Source organism: Mastigoproctus giganteus, chromosome 10 (assembly GCF_048544385.1).
Source record: "Mastigoproctus giganteus isolate SK-2022 chromosome 10, ASM4854438v1, whole genome shotgun sequence".
Lineage (NCBI taxonomy): Eukaryota > Metazoa > Arthropoda > Arachnida > Uropygi > Thelyphonidae > Mastigoproctus > Mastigoproctus giganteus.
The window spans coordinates 227000275-227022648 of record NC_143584.1 but is presented as its reverse complement, the minus strand read 5'-3'; the positions used below and the strand labels follow the sequence as shown (position 1 = coordinate 227022648).

The 22374-nt window shown below is 37.5% G+C and overlaps 1 protein-coding gene across 1 annotated transcript in view; it reads right to left on the bottom strand.

Annotated features, from left to right (window-relative positions):
- The window catches only part of LOC150080001 (uncharacterized), a 276163-nt gene that overhangs the window by 191377 nt on the left and 62412 nt on the right, over window positions 1-22374 (bottom strand). Inside the window, exons 3-5 of the mRNA XM_090383329.1 lie at window positions 10423-10578; window positions 9427-9585; window positions 1189-1347 (exon numbers count right to left, since the gene is read on the bottom strand). Of these exons, the coding sequence (XP_090239455.1) occupies window positions 1189-1347; window positions 9427-9585; window positions 10423-10578 (474 nt within the window). The remainder of the gene's footprint in view (window positions 1-1188; window positions 1348-9426; window positions 9586-10422; window positions 10579-22374) is intronic.

Here is a 22374-nt window from a genome sequence, read left to right as displayed (position 1 = left end):
GAGAAAATGCTCAATGGGACCTGCTTCCCCCAACCCCCACTTTCCTGGTTGCCAAGTGTTTGTGTCCATGGTTTATTTCTATATAAGTTAAAAACCAATGTAATAAATTTGCTTTCTTACATGTTTTATCATCCTATTATAAAGTAATTTTTTACTTGTTATTCACATCTTTTATTGCAATACTTTTTATTGTAATTGAAAACCCCTGGCATTCTTTCAACATAAAAAGGATTTGTGTGTTTCTTTATGTAATCACAATAAAGATATTTATTTAAATAAGAAAAATTAGTTCATAAAAGTTCTTTCATCCTGGTGGGAAGTACTTCTTGACTGTAGCCAAACGAATTTAAACTAGACCTTTTCAATGTGAAAGAGCAGGGCAGCATTCACTGAGCTCCGTGTAAGGACCATAATTGTAGCTGATCTCTGCACCATTCTAGTCTCTTGTGGGATGCACAGATAGAATCTTTGCTACTCTCTCTCTGCATTAGTTATCTAAAATTCTCAAACATATTTGAATGAAATTCAAAAGTATTTTGGAATATTATTATTATTATTATCAGCTATATGGTGCAAGGAAGCCTGAGGCTTATGCTGCACCAGCCAAAAAAAATATATCTGAATATTTAGAAAGTATTTGAAAATTTAATCAATGAGAATTTAATATTTCGCTAAAGCAAAATATTAATTTTTCACTGATTAAATTCCAGTGTATTATCTTAACTTTCTCACTTCAGTTTTAGGGTCTACATGCTCCTTTGTTGAGAAATTACATAAATAAATAAAACCCATTCCTAATGATTTTATATGGTTTATGCCGGTGCAACAAAATACTTATTATGCAGTTCATATATGTGATAATTTCAAATAAATTTAAATTTTAATAAATGTTCATTATTTACACAGGCAATGAACTTAATTTTCAGTTTAAAATATTTTTATAGATATAACACTAAATCACACTTAATCAACATTAAATCATAGAAATTACACTAAATATTTTCCTTTCTTTTTAACATTCAGACTTTAAGCAACAATGGTAATTTGACGAGTTGAGTGATTTTTGAGTATTTTAAGATAAATCTGTAAAAATTGTTTAACTTTCATTTATTTGTTTAATATGTATTGTGCAGTGAAAGCCAAACCACAATCACTTTATAAATTGATTGTGCTATTTGAAAAACTTACGGAAAGAGATTTTCTGGGAAACTGACTGGTACAATGGGAGCAGTTCACAAGTTTCATAGGACAATCTGTAGCAGCATGGTGTTCTTGATCCTTCCGTATGATTTTGACTTCACATTCAGGACATGTGACCAATGCTTCCTTACAGCAGTCTTCATGTTTCTACAAGAATAAAATATCTTAATTAAAAAAAAAAAAAAAAAAAACAGCCATCACTCATGAGAGAATTGTATATTCATGAAGATGTGCATTTATTAACAGGGCCATAATTAGGCCTTTAGGTGTGCAATAGATGATCAAATTTATATTAGTATGAATTTCTTTTAGATTTATTTATTTGCTTTTACTCCTATATTTCTATACTGTTCTTAAACAATTTTATTTAATTACTATATTTATCATGATTCATTCATGGCCTTTTGGCATTTTTAGGCCTCTGACTTCAGGAAGTCAAAGGCCTAAAAAGGCCATAAAATCATCATGTTAAATTCACATACCTTCTGGCATCTCTCTTATCATGAAAATATTTCACTTCCAGGTTTTGTCTACTCTTACACTCACAGTGCCTAACTGCCCACTAAAGAGGGAACCAAGATTCCTGAAACAGTGCTGCTTGAATGGCATTACACTGACAATAAGTAACACCATAACAAATACTCTTCTCTATATTTTGAATAAGTAATGCTTGGAAAATGTTATTTATTCGAAAGTGCAAGGCTAGGCAACTTGTTATGAACCATTTCGCAATATGACATGTTATAGTAATGATGCTGTATTGAAAACTAAAAATGCCTTAGTGCCAACTACCCAGTATTTAATTACTTATCTAATTTAAAGCAATAATGGCTCTAGCCTTGAACAGCCACTCAACTAGAGGATTACAATTAGAATGTAATAAATTATTACATAAAATACAACTGTCAGGTCCATCGGACTTTGTCACCTACTCCTAACCTCAGTGGCAGTTTCCACAGTATGATAGCTTTGCCACTGTCTAAATATTATACTAAGTTCAGTCTAAATCTTCAGTCTGCTGTAAATTTCCATTTGAGTTTGCATTCTGTCTTCCACACAGACCTTTTCAGCATCTGTACCAAGATTATCATATACATGGAATTATTAGAAAAATGCTGTATTAGAAAACATCTAAGGCATGCTGCGTAATGCAGGGTAGATCTTACTAGAAAGGGTGGGAAATTTTCCATTTTTGACTAAATTAATATATTACATTGTGTTCAATAAACTGTTTGACAGTCCTAGTCACTTTCGTTAGATTATATTAAAATTTAGCTGAGATTTTGTAAGTTACGACTTACAAATTCATAACAGCTTCTGTATCAGTGATTTAGTGCAAATATCATATTATGTAACTAGTAGTATAGTGAATGGTAGTATAATTGCAGGGTTTTAATTGTGTTATGGCCCCTAGTTCTGGAATTCTTTACAACAGTGAAATTTCCACCTTCATTCATTTTTCTAACCCCTCTCAGAGACTTATAAACCTCAATCAAGTCACCTTTGAGACCTGGTCACCAAGCTCTGTAACCCATATAATCAGAGTCTTTCCTCAAACAGTCATCCTTCTGCTGATCTCACCATTCAAATTGTCCATCTTTGGACCCTTTCAAGAAGCCGAATACCTTTTTTCAGATGAGGTCTCCATACCCAAATACAGTATTCCAAATGTGGTCTTAAAATTGCCTTATACAGTGGGATTATAACCTTCCTATCTCTACAGGATAATTTTTGATCAATCATCGATAGGACAACATGGGCTTTCCTGACTGCCTTTTTACACTGCTCAGAAAACTTCACATCTGCCCATATTGTAACTCTCAGATGCCTTTCTTCCTCCACTGTTTTTAATTTAATCCCGCCAAGTATATAGTTTATTTTGAGGTTGCTATTCCCCAAGTGCAAGATGTTGCATTTTGTTGCAATAAAACATAGCTTCCACTTCTCTGACCATCTCTGAAGTTCATTCAAGTCATCCTGAGGGAGCACTGCTTGGCACTGATCATTAACAACTCTACCAATGTTTATGTCATCTGCAAATTTTGACGTCACGCCTTCTATCCCTTCATCGATGTCATTTATAAAAATGTAGCTTGTAAGTTATATTTTTATAACTTAAATATAAAAATATATTTTTTCCCTTTTAGCTAAGAAATTCTATTCTTGGAATTTCATAGAAAAAGCAATAGTAATTACCAATCTGTTAGCTTAACAACAAAGAAAATAACGGAATGCAGGACCATTTAGACAGGCATGCAATTAGACTGCAATCACAGTATGGATTTGTTAAGAGGTGGTCTTGTCTAATCAATCTGATAGGTTACTATGATGCAGTGACCTTAGGAAACTTAAGGAACTTAGTGCAAAAATAATTTTGACATCATATACTTGGATTTCAGGAATGCTTTTGATATTGTTGCACATAAAAGACTACTGTACAAATTGGAGCAATGGGGCATTAAGGGTAAGTTAATGCTATAAATAACGGGATGGCTAAGTGCAAGAAGACAAAGTACTTAGCAATGGGCATTGCCCTTTGTGGACTAATGTTATTAGTGCAGTCCCCTAGGATTCAGTGCTGGTTCCATTGTTGTTTTCAATGTTTATCAATGATATTGATGAAGGTATATCAAGCTTAATGACTAAGTATGCAGATGATACACAGGTTGGCAGGGTGGTTAACGACAGTCATCAGGGTGAGCTACTGCAACAAGAGCCAGGCAAATTGGGTCGATGGGTTGAGAAATGGCAGATAAAATTTAATATTGACAAATGCAAGGCACTGCATATGGGTAGCATTAACCCCAGAGTAACTTATCAACTATGTGGTATCTACACTCAGGGTAGTGGAGAATGAAAAAGACCTAGGGGTAACTGTGCAGTAAGATATGAAATTCTCTTGAGCAGTGCAGACATGCTGCCAGGACAGCCCACAGGGTTTTGTTAATGACATACAGAAATTTTGCTAGCAGGGATAAGGAGATGATTATCCCTTTGTATAAGGCCATGGTTAGGCAACTGTATCTTGAGGGTATATAGATCTGGCGGTTTCACTTTAGGAAGGATGTAGAACTGGTGGAACAGGTGGAGAGAAGAGCAACTAGATTGGCGAAGGGAACAAAAGGGGTGCTCTTACCTAGAAAAGCCTCAGTTCTGCAAATTGGAGTGTCTCGAGTCGAAATGGAGAGAGATCTGACTGAGATGTTTAAAGCCTTGAATGGATTCAGCTTAATCGATCCTTGAATGGATGGATTAATCTAAATGTTAATGGCATTGTTCCACATGCTGAGACTACATGAGAGGGCAAAAATTCAAGTTGAGGGAGGATGGTTGCAGGATAGATGTGCAGAAGCCAGCTGGTGGTTGAATGTTGGAACATGCTTTCATCTGTTGTTGTGGAAGTGGATAGTTTAAATAAATGCAAAAAAGAACTAGACAAATTCTTAGAAGGTATGGATGGATGAACTGTGTAGGTTTTTTTTTTTTTTTGGCTGATGCTATATAAGCTTGCTTTCTTGCATCATTTGCCATTACTAATACTACACTTAATGTCCAAGTACGAAGGTCGGCAGGGTTGTTAATGACACTAATGACAGACGCTGCTGCAACAGGATCTAAAAAAGTTGAGCAGATAAGCTGAGAGGTGGCAACTGAAGTTTAACATTGACAGATGTAGTAAAGTACTGCATATGGGAAGCAATAACCCCAGAGTAACGTATCAACTGTGTGGTGCCATGCTGATAGTGGTAGAGAATGGAAAGGACCTGGGGGTAATTGTGCAGGCAGATATGAAGTTTTCTGAGCAGTGCAGACGGTCTACAAGGGTATCTTGTGGGGTCTTGTCAATGATATACAGGAATATTTCTAGCAGGGATAAGGAGGTGATTATTCCCTTGTATAAGGCAATGGTCAGGCCACACCTTGAGTACTGTATACAGGCCTGGAGGCCTCATTTTAAGAAGGATCAGGACCAGGGTATGTCTGCCAGAGGCAAAGCTTGATGACATTGTAGAGCGAATATCATCTTTTAAGGGCACAAAAGGTGATATAGTTGTACACGTTGGCACTAATAATATTAAGAGTAGGAGACCGGCAGAATTACTTAACAAGTACAGGTCACTGTTGAACAAAAGCCGAGAATTAGGGTTGAATTTGAAAGTGTCTGCAATTCTGCCCAGACACGATAGGAGGGAGTATATGATGAGAGCCTTGTCGATCAATTCGGCCCTGGAAAGATTGTGCAAGGCTCAAGGGGTAGAACTTTTTTCAGCCTGGACTGTACTTGTTAACAGGAGAGATTGCTTCTACAGGGATGGGATACACTTAAACAGAAAGGGTGCAAGAATATTTGCTGATGCTATCGAGGCAGTGTTAGGTGGGTCGGAAAACTGCTAGCTTGGGGGGAGACAAAGACCAATAGATTGACAGTAGCCACTGGCAGAGGTGAAAGAGATTCTTGCACTGCTTCTATTAGAATGAGCAGAAGCCTGAAAAACAAGACGCATGGTATTTCAGAGACTGCTGGGAGCCATTGCGGTACAAGTAAACACATGGGTTGTGTTAGGGTAGCTAAGAATAGAAACAGGTGCAGGTATACTTGCGTGTACACCAATGCTAGGAGTTTAGTAAATAAATTTGATGAATTTGAGGTATTTCTCAAAACATCGAAGGCAGATATTGTTGGGATATCAGAGACGTGGTGTCACACAGATATAAGGGATGCAGAACTGCAATTTGGGGAGTACAACGTCTACATAAAGGATAGACAGGATAGGAAGGGGGGAGGGGTTATGCTATTAGTTAAGAAACACATAAAAACCAAGGAAGTGAAGCCAGTCGACATCGCTGGACAGTGCAGTGTTGAGTCAGTTTGGTGTGACATAAACATTGGGAGATCAAAATTGAGAGTAGGAGTGTGCTATAGGCCTAATGACTCTGATGAGTATAATAAGGAACTGTACAGGGAAATAGAGTGGGCCAGTAAATCAGAGAGTCTTATAATGGGAGATTTTAATTTCCCAGATATTGACTGGAATTTGGGGGCTGGTTACTCACACACTAGCAGGGCTTTTGTGGATTTATGGGATGATTGTTTTCTACATCAGCATGTTCAGGAGGCAACTAGAGGGAGTAATACTCTTGATTTGATTATCAGCAGTGATTCTTCATGCATTAAGAATCTGCAGATAAATGAACCACTAGGTGGCAGTGATCACAGTGTGCTGAAGTGGGATTTACTCAAAGAGGTAACTACCATTAGGGGTAAAGGGAAGGGTTATTGCTTCCGTAAAGGCGACTACGATGGACTGAGACAGTATTTAAATTCTATACAGTGGGACCAACTGATGATGTTACCAACAGCAAATTCAAAATGGGAAGCATTCAAAGAACTTATCTTGGAAGCTACTAGGCTTTACATACCAACTAAGAAATATTGTTCAAGGTTTAGGCCAAAATGGATGTCAGATGAACTAATGAGGCATATGGCAGAGAAGAAAAATGCATGGGATACTTACAAATTAACACATGACACAGAAGCCTATGATAGATACAAGTTGATATGCAACCAAGTTACAAAGGAGGTTAGGCAGGCGAAGGCAGATTACGTGAAATCCTTGGCAAGGGATGCAAAGAAAAACAGCAAAGAGTTCTTTACTTATGTAAACTCTAGAAGGAAGGGGATGAATCAGATTGGTCCACTTGATATTGATGGGTCAACTGTTGATGATCCTGCTCAGGTAGCTAACAAACTAAATGAATATTTTGCATCGACATTCACACATGAGGAGTTATTCAGCGAGGGGAATGCCAGAGGTGTATTCAACTCTAGCAGCAAGCTACAGAATCTTGAAATAACTGGGAGTAAAGTGGAGGAGAAACTGTTGAAGATAAACACAAGAAAGGCACCCGGGGTGGATGGGATCTATCCAGTTATATTAAAGGAGGCAGCAAAGGAAGTAAGCAAACCCTTAGCCATAATTATGAGAGCTTCCTTGGACTCAGGGGAGGTACCCATAGACTGGAAATGTGCAAATGTGACCCCAATTCACAAAGGAGGATCAAAGGCTGACACAAGTAATTATAGACCTGTGAGCTTAACTTCTGTTCCAGGAAAATTAATGGAGGCACTGGTCAAAGAAGCACTGCAGGATCATTTAGACAAGACTTCAGTTATAGCTCAGACACAGCATGGTTTTGTTAAGGGGAAGTCTTGCCTGACCAACTTGACTGGATACTATGATGCAGTCACAAAAGAACTGGATGCAGAGAATAACTTTGATATTATATACTTGGATCTTAGAAAGGCTTTTGATACTGTTGCACATGGAAGACTACTACACAAATTGGAGTAGTGTGACATTGGAGGCAAATTGCTGCTATGGATAAAGGGGTGGTTGAGGGGGAGAAGACAGAGAGTGGTAATCAATGGACACTGCTCATCGTGGACTGATGTTATTAGTGGAGTCCCTCAGGGCTCAGTGTTGGGTCCATTATTGTTTTCTGTATTTATAAATGATATTGATGATGGTATATCGGGCTTAATGTCCAAGTTTTCAGACAATACAAAGGTTGGCAGGGTTGTCAAGGACACTACTGACACTATGCTGCTGCAACAGGATCTGGAAAGGTTGAGCAGATGGGCTGAGAGGTGGCAAATGAAGTTTAACATTGACAAATGTAAAGTACTACACATGGGAAACAGCAACCCCAGAGCAACGTATCAACTCTGTGGTACTACACTGACAGTGGTAGAGAATGAAAGGGACTTGGGGGTGGTTGTGCAGGCAGATATGAAATTCTCTGAGCAGTTCAGACGGGCTGCAAGAGTAGCTCATGGAGTATTGTCAATGATATACAGGAATTTTTCCAGCAGGGATAAGGAGGTGATTATTCCATTGTATAAGGGAATGGTCAGGCCACACCTAGAGTACTGTATACAGGTCTGGAGGCCTCATTTCAAGAAGGATGTAGAGCTGCTGGAACGAGTACAGAGAAGGGCAACAAGATTAGTGAATGGAACAAAGGGGTTCTCTTACGAAGAAAGGCTTAAGTTTTGCAAATTACAGTGTCTGGAGACTAGGCACCAGCGAGGTGATCTGATAGAGGTGTATAAAGCCTTGAATGGTTTAAGCATGCTCAATGCTGATGGGATTCTTCCTCTAGCTCAGAAAAATCACCTGAGAGGGCATAAATTCAAATTGAGGAAAGACAGATGTAGGACAGACGTGTGGAAATTTGCCTTTAGCCAGCGGGTGGTTGGTTGGTGGAACAGACTCCCATCCCTTGTGGTGGAGGTTGATAGCCTAAATAAATTTAAGGCTCAGCTGGACAGGTATTTTGAACGAACAGAGGGGTGAAGTGGAAGTGGGTTTTTTTTTTTTTTTTTTTTTGGCTGATGCTGCATAAGCTTGCTTTCTTGCATCAAATGCCTCTACTAATGCTAATGCTAAAGGATGTTGAGCTGCTGGAATGAGTACAGAGAAGGGCAATAAGATTAGTGAATGGAACAAAGGGTTGCTCTTACAAAGAAAGGTTTAAGTTTTGTAAATTATAATGTCTGGAGACCAGGCACCTGCAAGGTGATCTGATTGAGGTGTATAAAGCCTTGAATGGTTTGAGCATGCTGAATGATGATAGGATTCTTCCTCTTGCTCAGAATAATCACCTGAGAGGACATAAATTCAAATTGAGGAAAGACAGTTGTAGGATAGATTGTGTGGAAGTTTGTCATTAGCCAGTGGGTGATTGCTGGAACAAACTTCCATCTGTCATTGTAGAACTCAATAGCTTAAATGGATTGGATTAAAGGCAGAACTAGACAAACATTTGGCACAAGTGGATGGGTGAAATGAAAGACCATAACAGATATTTTAAATCAATTTTTACATGTAAGCTGTATTTTAAAGTGAGGACAAAATCTCCAGGCTTGTTAAGGGCAATCATTAGCTTCTACATTTTGCACTCACATTACTACCCATTCTCCTCAAGAAACTATCGGTCAAAAGACAAATGTGCTTACTTGCAGCACTCAGTACCACAAAGTATGTGGGTAAGTGGTGTAAGCAGTGAGACAGAGAGAGAAAAGAGGAAGCTAGTGAATGCTCTTAAACCACTAGCTGAATTTCTTCTTGCTATAGTAAGTATACATATACATGATCAACCTGTCGGTAGCTCAATAACATAAGGGTATTAATACTTGCAGAAAGAGCACTATGTTTGACTTACACCAATGTCAGCTTTCTTGAATTTGCAGGCACAATAAGAGCACTTCACAAGCAGCACTGGGCATCGTTGTGATAGGTGCAAATTCATTTTCTTCCGTTCTATTTCAGAATTGCAGTTATGGCACTTTATCTTCACAAAACCACACACATCTTGATGACACTGAAAAGAAACCAAAAAAGAAAATTAATATTTTATTGCAAAATAGGTTCATTATTTCATACAATGATTTCATATGGAACATTAAGGAATATTTTTGTAATAGAGATTGAACTCAGTTAAATTTAGTTATAATCATTTTAGTTATAATTAAAAGAACTACAAATAATTTATTAATTTTTATCGAATTACCGAGGTTTATATATTTATTTACTTTATTTTATATATCCCCAGAATGGGATGTATAATGCTTTTATCATAGGATGTTTGATAAAAGCATCAAACATCCTATGTTTCCACAATCAATTACTCTTGAAATTGATTGTTGGAACAAATTACCATCTGGTAATTTGTTTTATGAAAATCACCAACTGTCATGAGTTACCTGAGGCATGTTTTTTTTTTTTTTTTTTTTTGGTAGTTGTTGGCGCATTGGCTTCTGTGGCCATAGTGCACCTCCCAAGGTTTTTGCAGTACTTTGATCCAAGCCCGAGGGGGGATTCGAACCCACGACCTTTGGGTTGCCAGGCAGGCACCTTACCCACCTGGCTAGCCCGGTCGGCCCTGAGGCATGATGACGATTTTATTTACAATATATTTGCACTAATTATACTAATAATTTACTGACATTAATCTATATAACCTCCATTGCCCAAAATATATTAGCAATAAATTTATAAAGAGAGTGCCTGTAGTATCACATGTGCTGCTTTATTCATCTGAAGTTGCTCCCATGAATTTTTATATGGTATTTATATGGTTGCACAAAATACATTTCTGTTTAAAATAAATTTCACAACTTATCCAAGAAATTGTGGACTTTGTAAAGAATGCACTTACAGATATAGCTGTTTGGTTGAAATCTCGCCCACAAGAACATTTTACACGTAGTGCTGGACATTTTTTCTTCAAATGGAGATCCAAATTCTTGCGTACTACATCTGATTGACAGTTTGGACACTTGATTTTGACCAATCCACACTGGATTTCATGATCCTACAGAAGAAAATTATTTATAGGGAATCAACGTGGCAAAAAAAAAAAAAAAAAAAAAAAAAAAGGCAAAAGAATGTCATCATAAATCTGTGAGTTGGGATGGGCTTGTATTAATACAACTCAGAACTTGAAGAGTTAGTGCATTTTGAGTAGCTACAAATCAAAGTACAAATCAATACAATATATGATATCAAAATTATTCTTTGCATCCAGTATACTTGGATCATAGGAAAGCTTTTGATACTGTTGCACATGAAAGACTACTGTACAAATTGGAGCATTATGGAATTAAGGGCTAACTGATGCTATGGATAAAAGGATTATTGAGTGAGGGAAGGCAGAGGGTGGTAATCAATGGACACTGCTCTTCGCAGACTAAAGTTATTAGTGGAGTCCCACAGGGTTCAGTGTTAGGTCCACTGTTGTTTTCTGTATTTATTAATGATACTGATGAAGGTATATCAGGCTTAATGTCCAAGTTTGCAGACGATACGAAGGTTGTCAGGATTGTTAATTACACTAATGAGAGTCAACCCTTCCCTATCTCTTCCATCATGCAGTATGATTGATGACTTTTGAGGTTATGATGAACATCATGGCGAGATCCAATATGCCTTACATTTTGAGGGTACAGCTGTAAAGCGGTGTTCGCAGGCCGGCCGCTAGTTAGTACACCGGACCAAACCAATTGGTAACTTTCTAGGAAGCTTCCGGATCAGCTAGTGTATAATCTTGCTACCCCTATTCTGCCAGATAGCGACTGGAGGGAGCCCAAGTAGTGTGTATGCGGAGAGCATTGTCGAGGCCACGTTATGTCAAGGATCTAGGTATATTCTTACCATGTGTACGCCATATCCAAAAATTTCATTACTTCATACAGCATGTCTCACCCAATTTTTCTTACTATTGAATACACAATGAATTGTCAAACTAATAGAGCAAGCTTATCTGCAAAAAGATCTAAAACTCCCAAGCACTTCCTAATTCATTTCACAAATATACGTGGTCTCAATTCTAATCTTAACGATGTCCATTTCCACTTGCAATCTGCCAAACCCCATGTACTTTTTCTGACAGAATCTCAGTATTCGGTTGATTCAACTACTGCTCATCTCAGATGCTCAAATTATTCGCTGTATGATTCCTTTCGCCTCAAAGGTGGTATTTGTGCATATGTCCGTTCTGATATTCCCTGTCAGAGACTTGGCAATTTGGAATCTCCTCTCTTTGATCTTCTCTGGCTTAAAATCTCTCTACCTCATTGTGTCAAATTCATCTGTTGTCTCTACCGTTCTCCCAACTCCACTAATCGCTTGGAGCTCTTTGACTTCTTCTCTTTGCAACTTGACTTTCTCCAGTCCAACTTTCCTAACAGTGAGGTAATTTTCCTTGGTGATTTTAATGTTCACAACTACAGCTGGCTTCCGTTTTCTAGTCACACCGACCCAGCTGGTCGAGATGCTGAGGCTTTTGCAATTACTAATGACCTTGCACAGATTGTTGATTTACCTACAAGAATAACGGACAATCCTAATCATACAGCCAATACGCTTGATCTTTTTCTCACAAACAACCCTTCTAAGTACACGGTCGAAGTGAGAGGTCCTTTAAGCACTTCAGATCACAACTTGGTGATGTCAACGTTTGCTCAGATCGTGTCAGTGAAATTATTCTTGCAGGAATGGAATCCTTTATCCCATACTCCACTTTAAAATCTCATCCTTTATCTAAACCTTGGTTTTCCAATAAATGTGCTAAGGCTGTTCAAGAGAAGAATGTTACATATCGTAATTGGCTTGTTTCTAATTCTCCAGTTTCATTTTCTGCCTACACCAAATCTCGCAATTGTAAAACAGTTATTAATCAGTCCAAACTAGAGTTCGAACAGGCTAAGAGTAGAAAACTTGCTTCTTGCCCTAATGGTAGCCGAGCATTCTGGTCTTGCCAAAGCTATTGGCCACAACTTTTGCCCATCTCTGCTCCCACCTCTGTCCAAACCAGATGGTTCTGTTGTCACTTCAGCCAAGGATAAAGCTGACCTGCTAGAATCCCATTTTTCTTCCAACTCATGTATTAATGATCTTGGTAAAACACCTCCCACCATTCCCAACACGCTCCATTCAATGCCTCCTGTGGTGTTCCGTCAGAAGGATTTTGACGAATCTTGATGCTAAGAAAGCTCCAAGTCCCGATGGTATTTCTCCACTTATTCTCAAAACCTGTGCTCCTCAACTTACTCCTATTTTTTGCCACCTTTTTTCACTTTCTTATTCCAAAGGTGTTTTTCCTTCTGCTTGGAAATTTACTCATATCCAGCCAGTTCCTAAAAAGGGTGACAAATCCCTCCCATCCAATTATCGTCCTATTGCAATTACTTCTACTCTTTCTAAAGTAATGGAGAAATCAATTAACCGCCAACTCTTAAACTACCTAGAAACCTTCTGTCTGATTAACAATCGCCGATATGGATTCCGTTAGTGTCGGTCCACTGGTGATATTCTGGCTCATGTTACCCATTTATGGATTAATTCAATGGAAAGGTTCGGTGAAACACAAGTAGTTGCTCTTGACATCTCAAAGGCTTTCGATCGTGTTTGGCATAAAGGTCTTCTAAACAAGCTTCCATCTTGTGGTTTCCAACTGTTTTTAGTAATTGGTTATCCAGTTTTTTCTCTGATTGCTCACTGAGGGTGATGGTAGATCGCTCTCTGTCTTCTAACTTCTCCACTAATGTCGGTGTCCCCCAAGGTTCAGTTCTTTCCCCCACTCTTTTCCTCTTGTATATTAATGACCTTCTTCCATTGACTGGAAATCCTATCCATAGTTTTGCCAATGATAGCACATTGCATTCCACTTTCCATTTTGAGAAACCTTGTCGTGCTCAACCAGCTTCAACTTCTCGAAAATCTGCTACCAATTCCTTAAATGCCGATCTTCAGGTAATTCTCCAGTGGGGCAAAGACAACTTAGTTGATTTCAAACCTTCTAAAACTCAGTCTTTTCTTTTATCTCGCAAAAACGATTCTTCTGCTCCTATGCTTATCTTTAGTGACACTCCGATTTCTAGGCAAAATGATATATCTCTTTTGGGGATTACTCTGACTTCTAATCTCACTTGGCACAAGCACATTACAAATATTGCTTCCTCTGCATCTAAAAAACATGGTTTTCTCTTTCGCTCTCGCCTTTACTTTTCTTCCAAATAGCTGTTCACTCTGTACAAATCACAAATCTACCCTACCATGGAATATTGTTCCTACATCTGGGGTGGTGCCCCCCAAAATTTCTCTCAGGCTTCTAGATTCCATTCAGAAGAGGGCAGTTAGGTTAATTAATGATTCATCTCTAACAGAGTCTCTCCACTCGCTGTCTCATAGACGTACTGTTTCTGCTGTATGCCTCTTCTACAGAAACTTCCATGGGTACTGTTCTTCTGAATTGGCTTCTATAATTCCCGCTCTCTCTTTCAAAACAGTCCGAACACGTGCCGCCACCAGTCAACATCCATTTACTGTCCAACTTCAAACTCGCAGAACCAACTTTTCATCTTCCTCGTTTATTCATTCAACTGCCGTTTTCTGGAACAACCTTCCTTCATACGTATTTCCTGAAAATTACAGCCTACAGAAGTTCAAGTCCAATGTCAACAAATATCTTCTTTCGTCTTCTCAACCTCCAACCCAAGCACGGTACTAAGTACTATAGATTCTAATACCTCTCGTGTTTGGGGTTTACATAAAAAAAAAAAAAAAAGTACTGCAACAAGATCTAGAAAAGTTGAGCATATGGTCTGAGAGGTGGCAACTGAAGTTTAGCATTGACAAATGTAAAGTACTGCATATGTGTAGCAGTAACCCCAATTAGTAGCCCAGATTAATTGCCTGAGTGGATATAAATTCAAATTCAGGAAACACAGTTGTAGAAAAGATGTGAGGAAATTTGCCTTCAGCCAGCGGGTGGTTGATTGCTGGAACAAACTTCCATCTGTCGTTGTAGAAGTTGACAGCTTAAATAAATTCAAAGCAGAACTAGACAAACATTTGAAGTAAATGAATGGGTGAATTGGGAAGGTTTTTTTTTTTTTTTTTTTTTTTTTTGGCTGGTGCTGTATAAGCTTGCTTTCTTGCATCATATGCCTCTACTAATGCTAAAAGTCAGGTATGGCCTAGCATCTCAACTAGAGGGCTACACTTTCACAAAAACACATTCGAAATAGTTACAATATTTGATTTTTATTTATTTATATATATATATTTAAATAATGACAAAAGTTAAAATATAATAAAATAAATAAATAAATATTGAGCTTTCATTAGAGGCAGCAATATGGACATCCTCCATATGAAGCCAAGATATATCCAATATTTTAAAACAAATAAAATAAAATAAAACATAAGCCAGTAGTACGGAAAAAACTGTAGAGTGAAAATTAACATAAAAATAACCCAAAATAAAACGAACGAACGGGAAAGGAAAAATAAAGGTAAGACATAAACAGTAGCCGAAAAACCTCTATATAATTTAGCACTTTAAATTCAATTAATAAAACCGATATAAAATTTAAAATAATGCCAATTACATAATAATTTAGCGGTACCCCCCCAGAAAGGTACCATTTCCGAAAGACGTGAAATATCATCCAAAAGGGTTAATGGAACTACTAAAAGATAGCAAAATCAAAATAAAATAAAATAATAGACTGACCATTATGTCCCATATCGACAGAGGACCACGAGGCCAATAATGGTCATGGAATCGCTGCATTTCAATCGCTATACAAATCGTCGCAAAGGCGAAAAGATCGAAGAACGAAACCACCCATTCCTCCTCCAATCGATCCACCAATGCAGAGGATTTGTACGGTGGTGGTCCTTATGCAGCAAAAAATAAATTATAGAACAGACAGCACTCTAAAGCAGAGCCACATCACTGACATAATGTAAGCTGAACCAGCTTATATAATTGGATTTAAAGTGCTAAATTATATAGGGGTTTTTCGGCTACTGTTTAGGTCTTACCTTTATTTTCCCTTTCCCGTTCATTCGTTTTATTTTGGGTTATTTTTATGTTAATTTTCGCTCTACAGTTTTTGCCATACTACTGGCTTATGCTTTATTTTATTTTATTTTATTTTATTTTAAAATATTGGATATATATATATACCCCCCGCCCCTTTTCATTCTCCACTACACTGAGTGTAGTACCACCCAGTTGATACGTTACTCTGGGGTTACTACTACCCATATGCAGTACTTTACATTTGTCAATGTTAAACTTCAGTTGCCACCTCTCAGCCCATCTGCTAAACTTTTCCAGATCCTGTTGCAGTAGCGTACTATCATTACTGTCAATTAACAACACTACCAATTCATATTATCTGCAAACTTAGACATTAACCCTGATATACCTTCCTCAATATCACTGTTTGTGTTATTTGGTTTTTAGGAGCAGCAACTAAGGCCATATTGCTCCGGGGATATGCAGTGGTCATTCCCTGACCTTTCCGCATCCTCCATATTAGGTGGTCATGGGCTCGAACCCCGGTCTAATCAAGAAGCGTGTGCTATGCACTGCTGCTCTTGTCCACCTGGCTATGGAGGCACCTTCAATATCACTGACAAATATAGAAAATAACAATGGGCCCAACACCAAAACCTCGGGGACTCTACCAATAACATCAGTCCATGAAGAGTAGTGTCCATTTATTGCCACTCTGTCTTCTCCCACTCAACCATCCCTTTATCCATAGCAGCAACTTTTCCTTAATTTCATACTGCTCCAATTTGTGCCAGAGTATCAAAACTTTCCTGAAATCCAAGTATACGATATCAAAATTATTTTTTGCACCCAGTTTCTTTGTGACCACATCATAATATCCAAACAAATTTGTCAGACAAGACGTCCCCTTAACAAACCCATGCTGTGTCTGAACAATAACTGCAGGCTCGTTTAGATGATCCTGCATCGCTTCCTTAACCAGTGACTCCGTTATTTTCCCTGGAACAGAAATTAGACTAGCAGGTCTATAATTACTCGTGTCACCCTTTGATTCCCCCTTTGTGAATTAGGGACACATTTGCACATCTCCAGTCTGTGGGGACCTCCCATGAGTCCGGGGAAGCTTTCATAATTATGGCTAAGCTTTTGCTTACTTCCTTTGCTGGTTCCTTTAATATCACTGGATAGATCCCATCCACCCCAGGTACCTTTCTTATGTTCAATTTCAACAATTTCTTCTCCAATTTACTCTCAGTCATTACAAAATCAATTAGCTCCCTGCCAGTCTGGTAAGCTTGTGGCCTCTATTTCTATACAGACCTCCTCATGTGTGAACATAGATGCAAAATACTCATTCAGTTTGTCAGTTACCTCAGTCGGTTCATCAACAATCAAACAGTCAATGTCAAGTGGACCAATCTGATTCATCCCCTTCCTACTAGAGTTTACATAAGTAAAGAAGTCTTTATTGTTTTTCTTTTCCAAAGATCTACCTTTGCTTGCCTAATGTCCTTTGTGACTTGATTACAGACTATCTTATATCTACCATAGGCATCTGTGTCTGCTGATAATTTGTCCCCCATGGATTTTTCTTCTCTGCCACGAGTCTCATTAGGTCATCTGGCATCCATGTAGGCCTAAGCCTTGAACTGTAATTCTTAGTTGTTATAAAAAGCCTAGTAGCTTCCAAGATTAATTCCTTGAATGCTTCCCATTTACAATTATGCTGTTGGTAACATCAGTTTGCCCCACTGTATAGAATTTAAAAAATCTGAGGCAACTGTAGTCACTACAAAAGCAAAAACCCTTACCTTATGAAAGACAACAGAAAATTATATAATGCCATGAACTATAATAACATCAGAGACTATATTTTGTTAACTCTCACTAAAACTTTTTCAAATCACACATGGGTGCCATCAGTGATGAGAAAGGGAAAAATTTCATTAAAATAAATACATTAGGGAGGCTAGTTTACTACATAGTGATCTAACAGAAAGCAGCAATCTGCATATCCTCCCTCAGAACAGCAACAACTTGTCAGGGAATGAACGCTACTACATTCCAAAAGCATCTTACAGGGACTGCATGCAGACATCATTGTTTTCAGCAGTAGCTGCCTTATATTGAATGTCAGTGGATTCCTGCTGCAAACCACTCGTACCACCTCATTCCACAGATGATCAATCATGTTGAGATCTAGAGATTGAGCTCGTCAATGAAATATGGTAAAGTACAAGTCCTGCGTGATGGGGAGGGTCTCTCTATCTCCATTTGTAGCCCAAAGATCGCATATACTAATATCTGTCAATGACTTAAATTTTCACATCCATCAAAACCAATGCAGATCTTGCTGAGATCACAGAAGATATTAATTAACAACATACTTCTCTCACTAGCTATTTACTTCAAACAATTTTGCCTCAATATCAACAGAGAAATTCAATATTAAGAGTAATTAGCTAAAGGAACAAAAACTAAGAGCCGGAAAAATCATTACAAAGAAGTAATGTACTTCCATCAAGTCCACTTCATTAGAATGTTAATCATAAAACTGTTGCTGTTGACAAATAAACAACCAAAAAAAAACATGTTATTTAATGTACACAGTGCAATACATTTCAGAGGCATTAACAAATAGCAATAATTCATGATTTATTAAAAAAGAAAAAAAAAAGCAGAGCAGTGGCTTTTATGCATGAACTGAGAAAATCTTTTTCCTGCACTTCTATCTGCCCATTCATTCCTCCGACAAGGACACCAGTGCTTTGGCTACAATATACTGTATATGGATAGCTCAGGTGATATATGCATGAAAAAAATAAATAATAACTGCCAGATTTCTATTGGTCTAATTTTAAATAAATTTAGGAAGGCTTGTCAAATCTTATAAAATTTTATGAAAATCCATCAACTGGGAGTCGTTATAATTTGCAGATGGACAGACATAGTTAAGACAATAGGTGTAATAAGCATATATGGTAACATGACTTAAAACAAGGTCCTTGGTTATTTATTTATTTTTTTTTTTTGCAACTTTTACTTTTTTTTAGGTGTGATTTTGTAGTTATTGTAGCTGAAGCATTGGAAGAATTATTTCCAACCAGCACATGGCAAATAATTTATGCACCTAAAAAACAAGGTCCTTGTTTTTTTACCAACTTTGTCATTTTATTAGCTGCATTAGTATATACACATAATGTATCTATTGCATCTATGCATAGATTGCATAAATGCATAATGCGTCTATTGTCTTCAGCATGTTCACCCATTTGTCCGTCCATATGCTTGCTCGCAACAACTCAACTTGCAGTAAACAGATTTTCATGAAATTTTATATTTGGGCCTTTTAGAAAGAATTTTGAGCCATTCCAAATTTCATTAAAATCAGACCAACAGAAATCTGGCAATTATTAGAATTAGAAGAGGCACATTATGCAAGAAAGCAAGCATATACAGCATCAGCCAAAAAAGAAAAAAAAAAAACACCTTCCCATTTCACCCATCCATTCACTCAAAATGTTTGTCTAGTTCTGCCTTGAATTTATTTAAGCTCTCAACTTCTACAACAGATGGAAGTTTGTACCAGCATTCTTTGCCTTTAACTAGCAGGTTAAAGGCAAACTTTAGCCAATGGGTGGTTGATTGCTGGAACACTATTATTATTTATTTCTTTGTCTGCCCATCTGCATTTAATAACTATTCCCAGTGGCTGACATTTCATGAAATTTTACATTTTTCACTGTTAGAATGATCTGTCAAGCCTTCCCAACTTTCATTAAAATAGGACCAATAGAAATCTGGCAATTATCATTTATTTTTTTCATACATATCACATGAGCTATTGTGTACAGCATACAAAGTGTCCTTTTTGAATTAGCATTAGCATTAGTAGAGGCATTTGATGCAAGAAAGCAAGCTTATGCAGCATCAGCCAAAAAAAAAAAAAAAAAAAACCCACTTCCACTTCACCCCTCTGTTCGTTCAAAATACCTGTCCAGCTGAGCCTTAAACTTATTTAGGCTATCAACCTCCACCACAAGGGATGGCAGTCTGTTCCACCAACCAACCACCCGCTGGCTAAAGGCAAATTTCCGCACGTCTATCCTACATCTGTCTTTCCTCAATTTGAATTTATGCCCTCTCAGGCGATTTTTCTGAGCTAGAGGAAGAATCCCATCAGCATTGAGCATGCTTAAACCATTCAAGGCTTTATACACCTCTATCAGATCACCTCGCTGGTGCCTAGTCTCCAGACACTGTAATTTGCAAAACTTAAGCCTTTCTTTGTAAGAGCACCCCTTTGTTCCATTCACTAATCTTGTTGCCCTTCTCTGTACTCGTTCCAGCAGCTCTACATCCTTCTTGAAATGAGGCCTCCAGACCTGTATACAGTACTCTAGGTGTGGCCTGACCATTGCCTTATACAATGGAATAATCACCTCCTTATCCCTGCTGGAAAAATTCCTGTATATCATTGACAATACTCCATGAGCTACTCTTGCAGCCTGTCTGCACTGCTCAGAGAACTTCATATCTGCCTGCACAATCACCCCCAAGTCCCTTTCATTCTCTACCACTGTCAGTGTAGTACCACAGAGTTGATACGTTGCTCTGGGGTTGCTGTTTCCCATGTGTAGTACTTTACATTTGTCACCTCTCAGCCCATCTGCTCAACCTTTCCAGATCCTGTTGTAGCAGCATAGTGTCAGTAGTGTCCTTGACAACCCTGCCAACCTTTGTATCATCTGCAAACTTGGACATTAAGCTTGATATACCATCATCAATATCATTTATAAATACAGAAAACAATAATGGACCCAACACTGAGCCCTGAGGGACTCCACTAATAACATTAGTCCACGATGAGCAGTGTCCATTGATTACCACTCTCTGTCTTCTCCCCCTCAACCACCCCTTTATCCATAGCAGCAATTTGCCTCCAATGTCACACTGCTCCAATTTGTGTAGCAGTCTTCCATGTGCAACAGTATCCAATATATTCCATTAGTGCACCAGGAAATGTTAATAACCTTTATTGGTTAAAAAAACTCAACCAGTTTATAATAAGAAAGTCAGCAGACTTCTAAATGAATTATTTTGGTGCAATGAAGAATGTCCACCAAATGATATTCTATTTCATTCCAGCTTCACTCCAACATATCTGCAATGATGGCAGTAACTGCTTGCATGATGCATCTATTGCATCTATGCATAGATATACATCTATGCATATGTTAGACACTTTGGTGGAATAAACAATGTCTTTCACATAGTCCAAGAAGAAAAAATCTAAGAGAGTTGTCGGGTGAATGAGGGGGGGGGGGAATGGCATCAGTCCACCATGCCCAATCCAACAATTCGAGAACGTATCATTCTGAGCAGTGCACATCTGCAAGCTCCAATGAGGCAGTGCTCCAATTTACTGAAAGATTATGTTTGGCTGTAGGTGTGCAATCTGTAGGAAATGTACAAAATGCGTATTGTAGGAGATTATCATTACAGGAATCACATACCAGCACATCTAGGTATGCGATTCCTGTAATGATAACCTCCAAGAAGAAGAAGAATGGTCCAATAATCAAGTCCTTCATAAGATCACACCACACATTCACTTTTGGGCTGCCTTGAATGTGGATGCATTAAGTAACTGAAATTAAGTAACTTAATTTAGAAACTGAAATTATGTCATTTGCAAATGACACCATAAATCAGGACATTAATAACAATTTAACTAGTAGTGTAGTAAGTAAAACAGGTTAAAAATAATAATTAGCAATACCTTTATGTACAATATTCGAAATTTAGTTTAGTTAGTTTATCAGCAACATTCTTTGCTAGAATGCACAACTTCATAAAACATCAGATCTTCACCAGGGAAAGTGCTCAACATAAGAGTAAATAGTATTTGTCATCCAAGTGGATTACAAAATGCTGTGGAGGTTCATTATAAATGAAATAAAGGTTCTGGATTAACAGTCAGTTCTCTTTCCCGTAACATGATCTTTATTTCTATCTGCCATTTATATTAAATTTTTATGTCAAAAGAATAGCCAGGTAGAGAAAAAACTACCTATATCTGCCTTTGATCATGTATAACCTGGAGTAATAAAAATGTCTTTAATAATTGTTAATTTTCTTTTATGGATTAGTAATTACTCATCTGTTTAATTTAGTAATAAAATATTTTTTAAATGATTTTACTGAAAGATATTTGACAATGTGCTGATAAATATTTAGAAATATTTAGGAATTAGTAATAAACAATAGTTATACAATAGTTATAAAATATACAATAGTTATACAATAGTTATAAAACTTATAACTATAAGTTTAATATTCTTAAACAATAAAAAAAAATAATAAATAATAATCCACACGTTAGTTACTAACAGTACTTTGAAACTTATCCAGCAATAGGTTATGTCAAATTGTGTCCTATATTTTTACTTTCTATTCTGCTATAAGAACTTATAGTAGTAGTAGTAGTGGCATGTGATGCAAGAAAGCAAATGTATGAGCTTATGCAGCATCAGCCAAAAAAAAAAAAAAAAAAAAAAAAATCACACCATTCCCTCCAAATGCCTGTCCAGTTCCTCCTTAAATTTATTCAACCTATCAACTTCCACAACGACAGATGGAAGTTTGTTCCAGCAATTAACCACCCGCTGGCTAAAGGCAAATTTCCGCACATCTATTCTACATCTGTCTTTCCTTAATTTGAATTTATGCCCCCTTAGGTTTGTAATCTGAACAAGTGGAAGGATCCCATCAGAATTCAGCGTGCTCAACCCATTC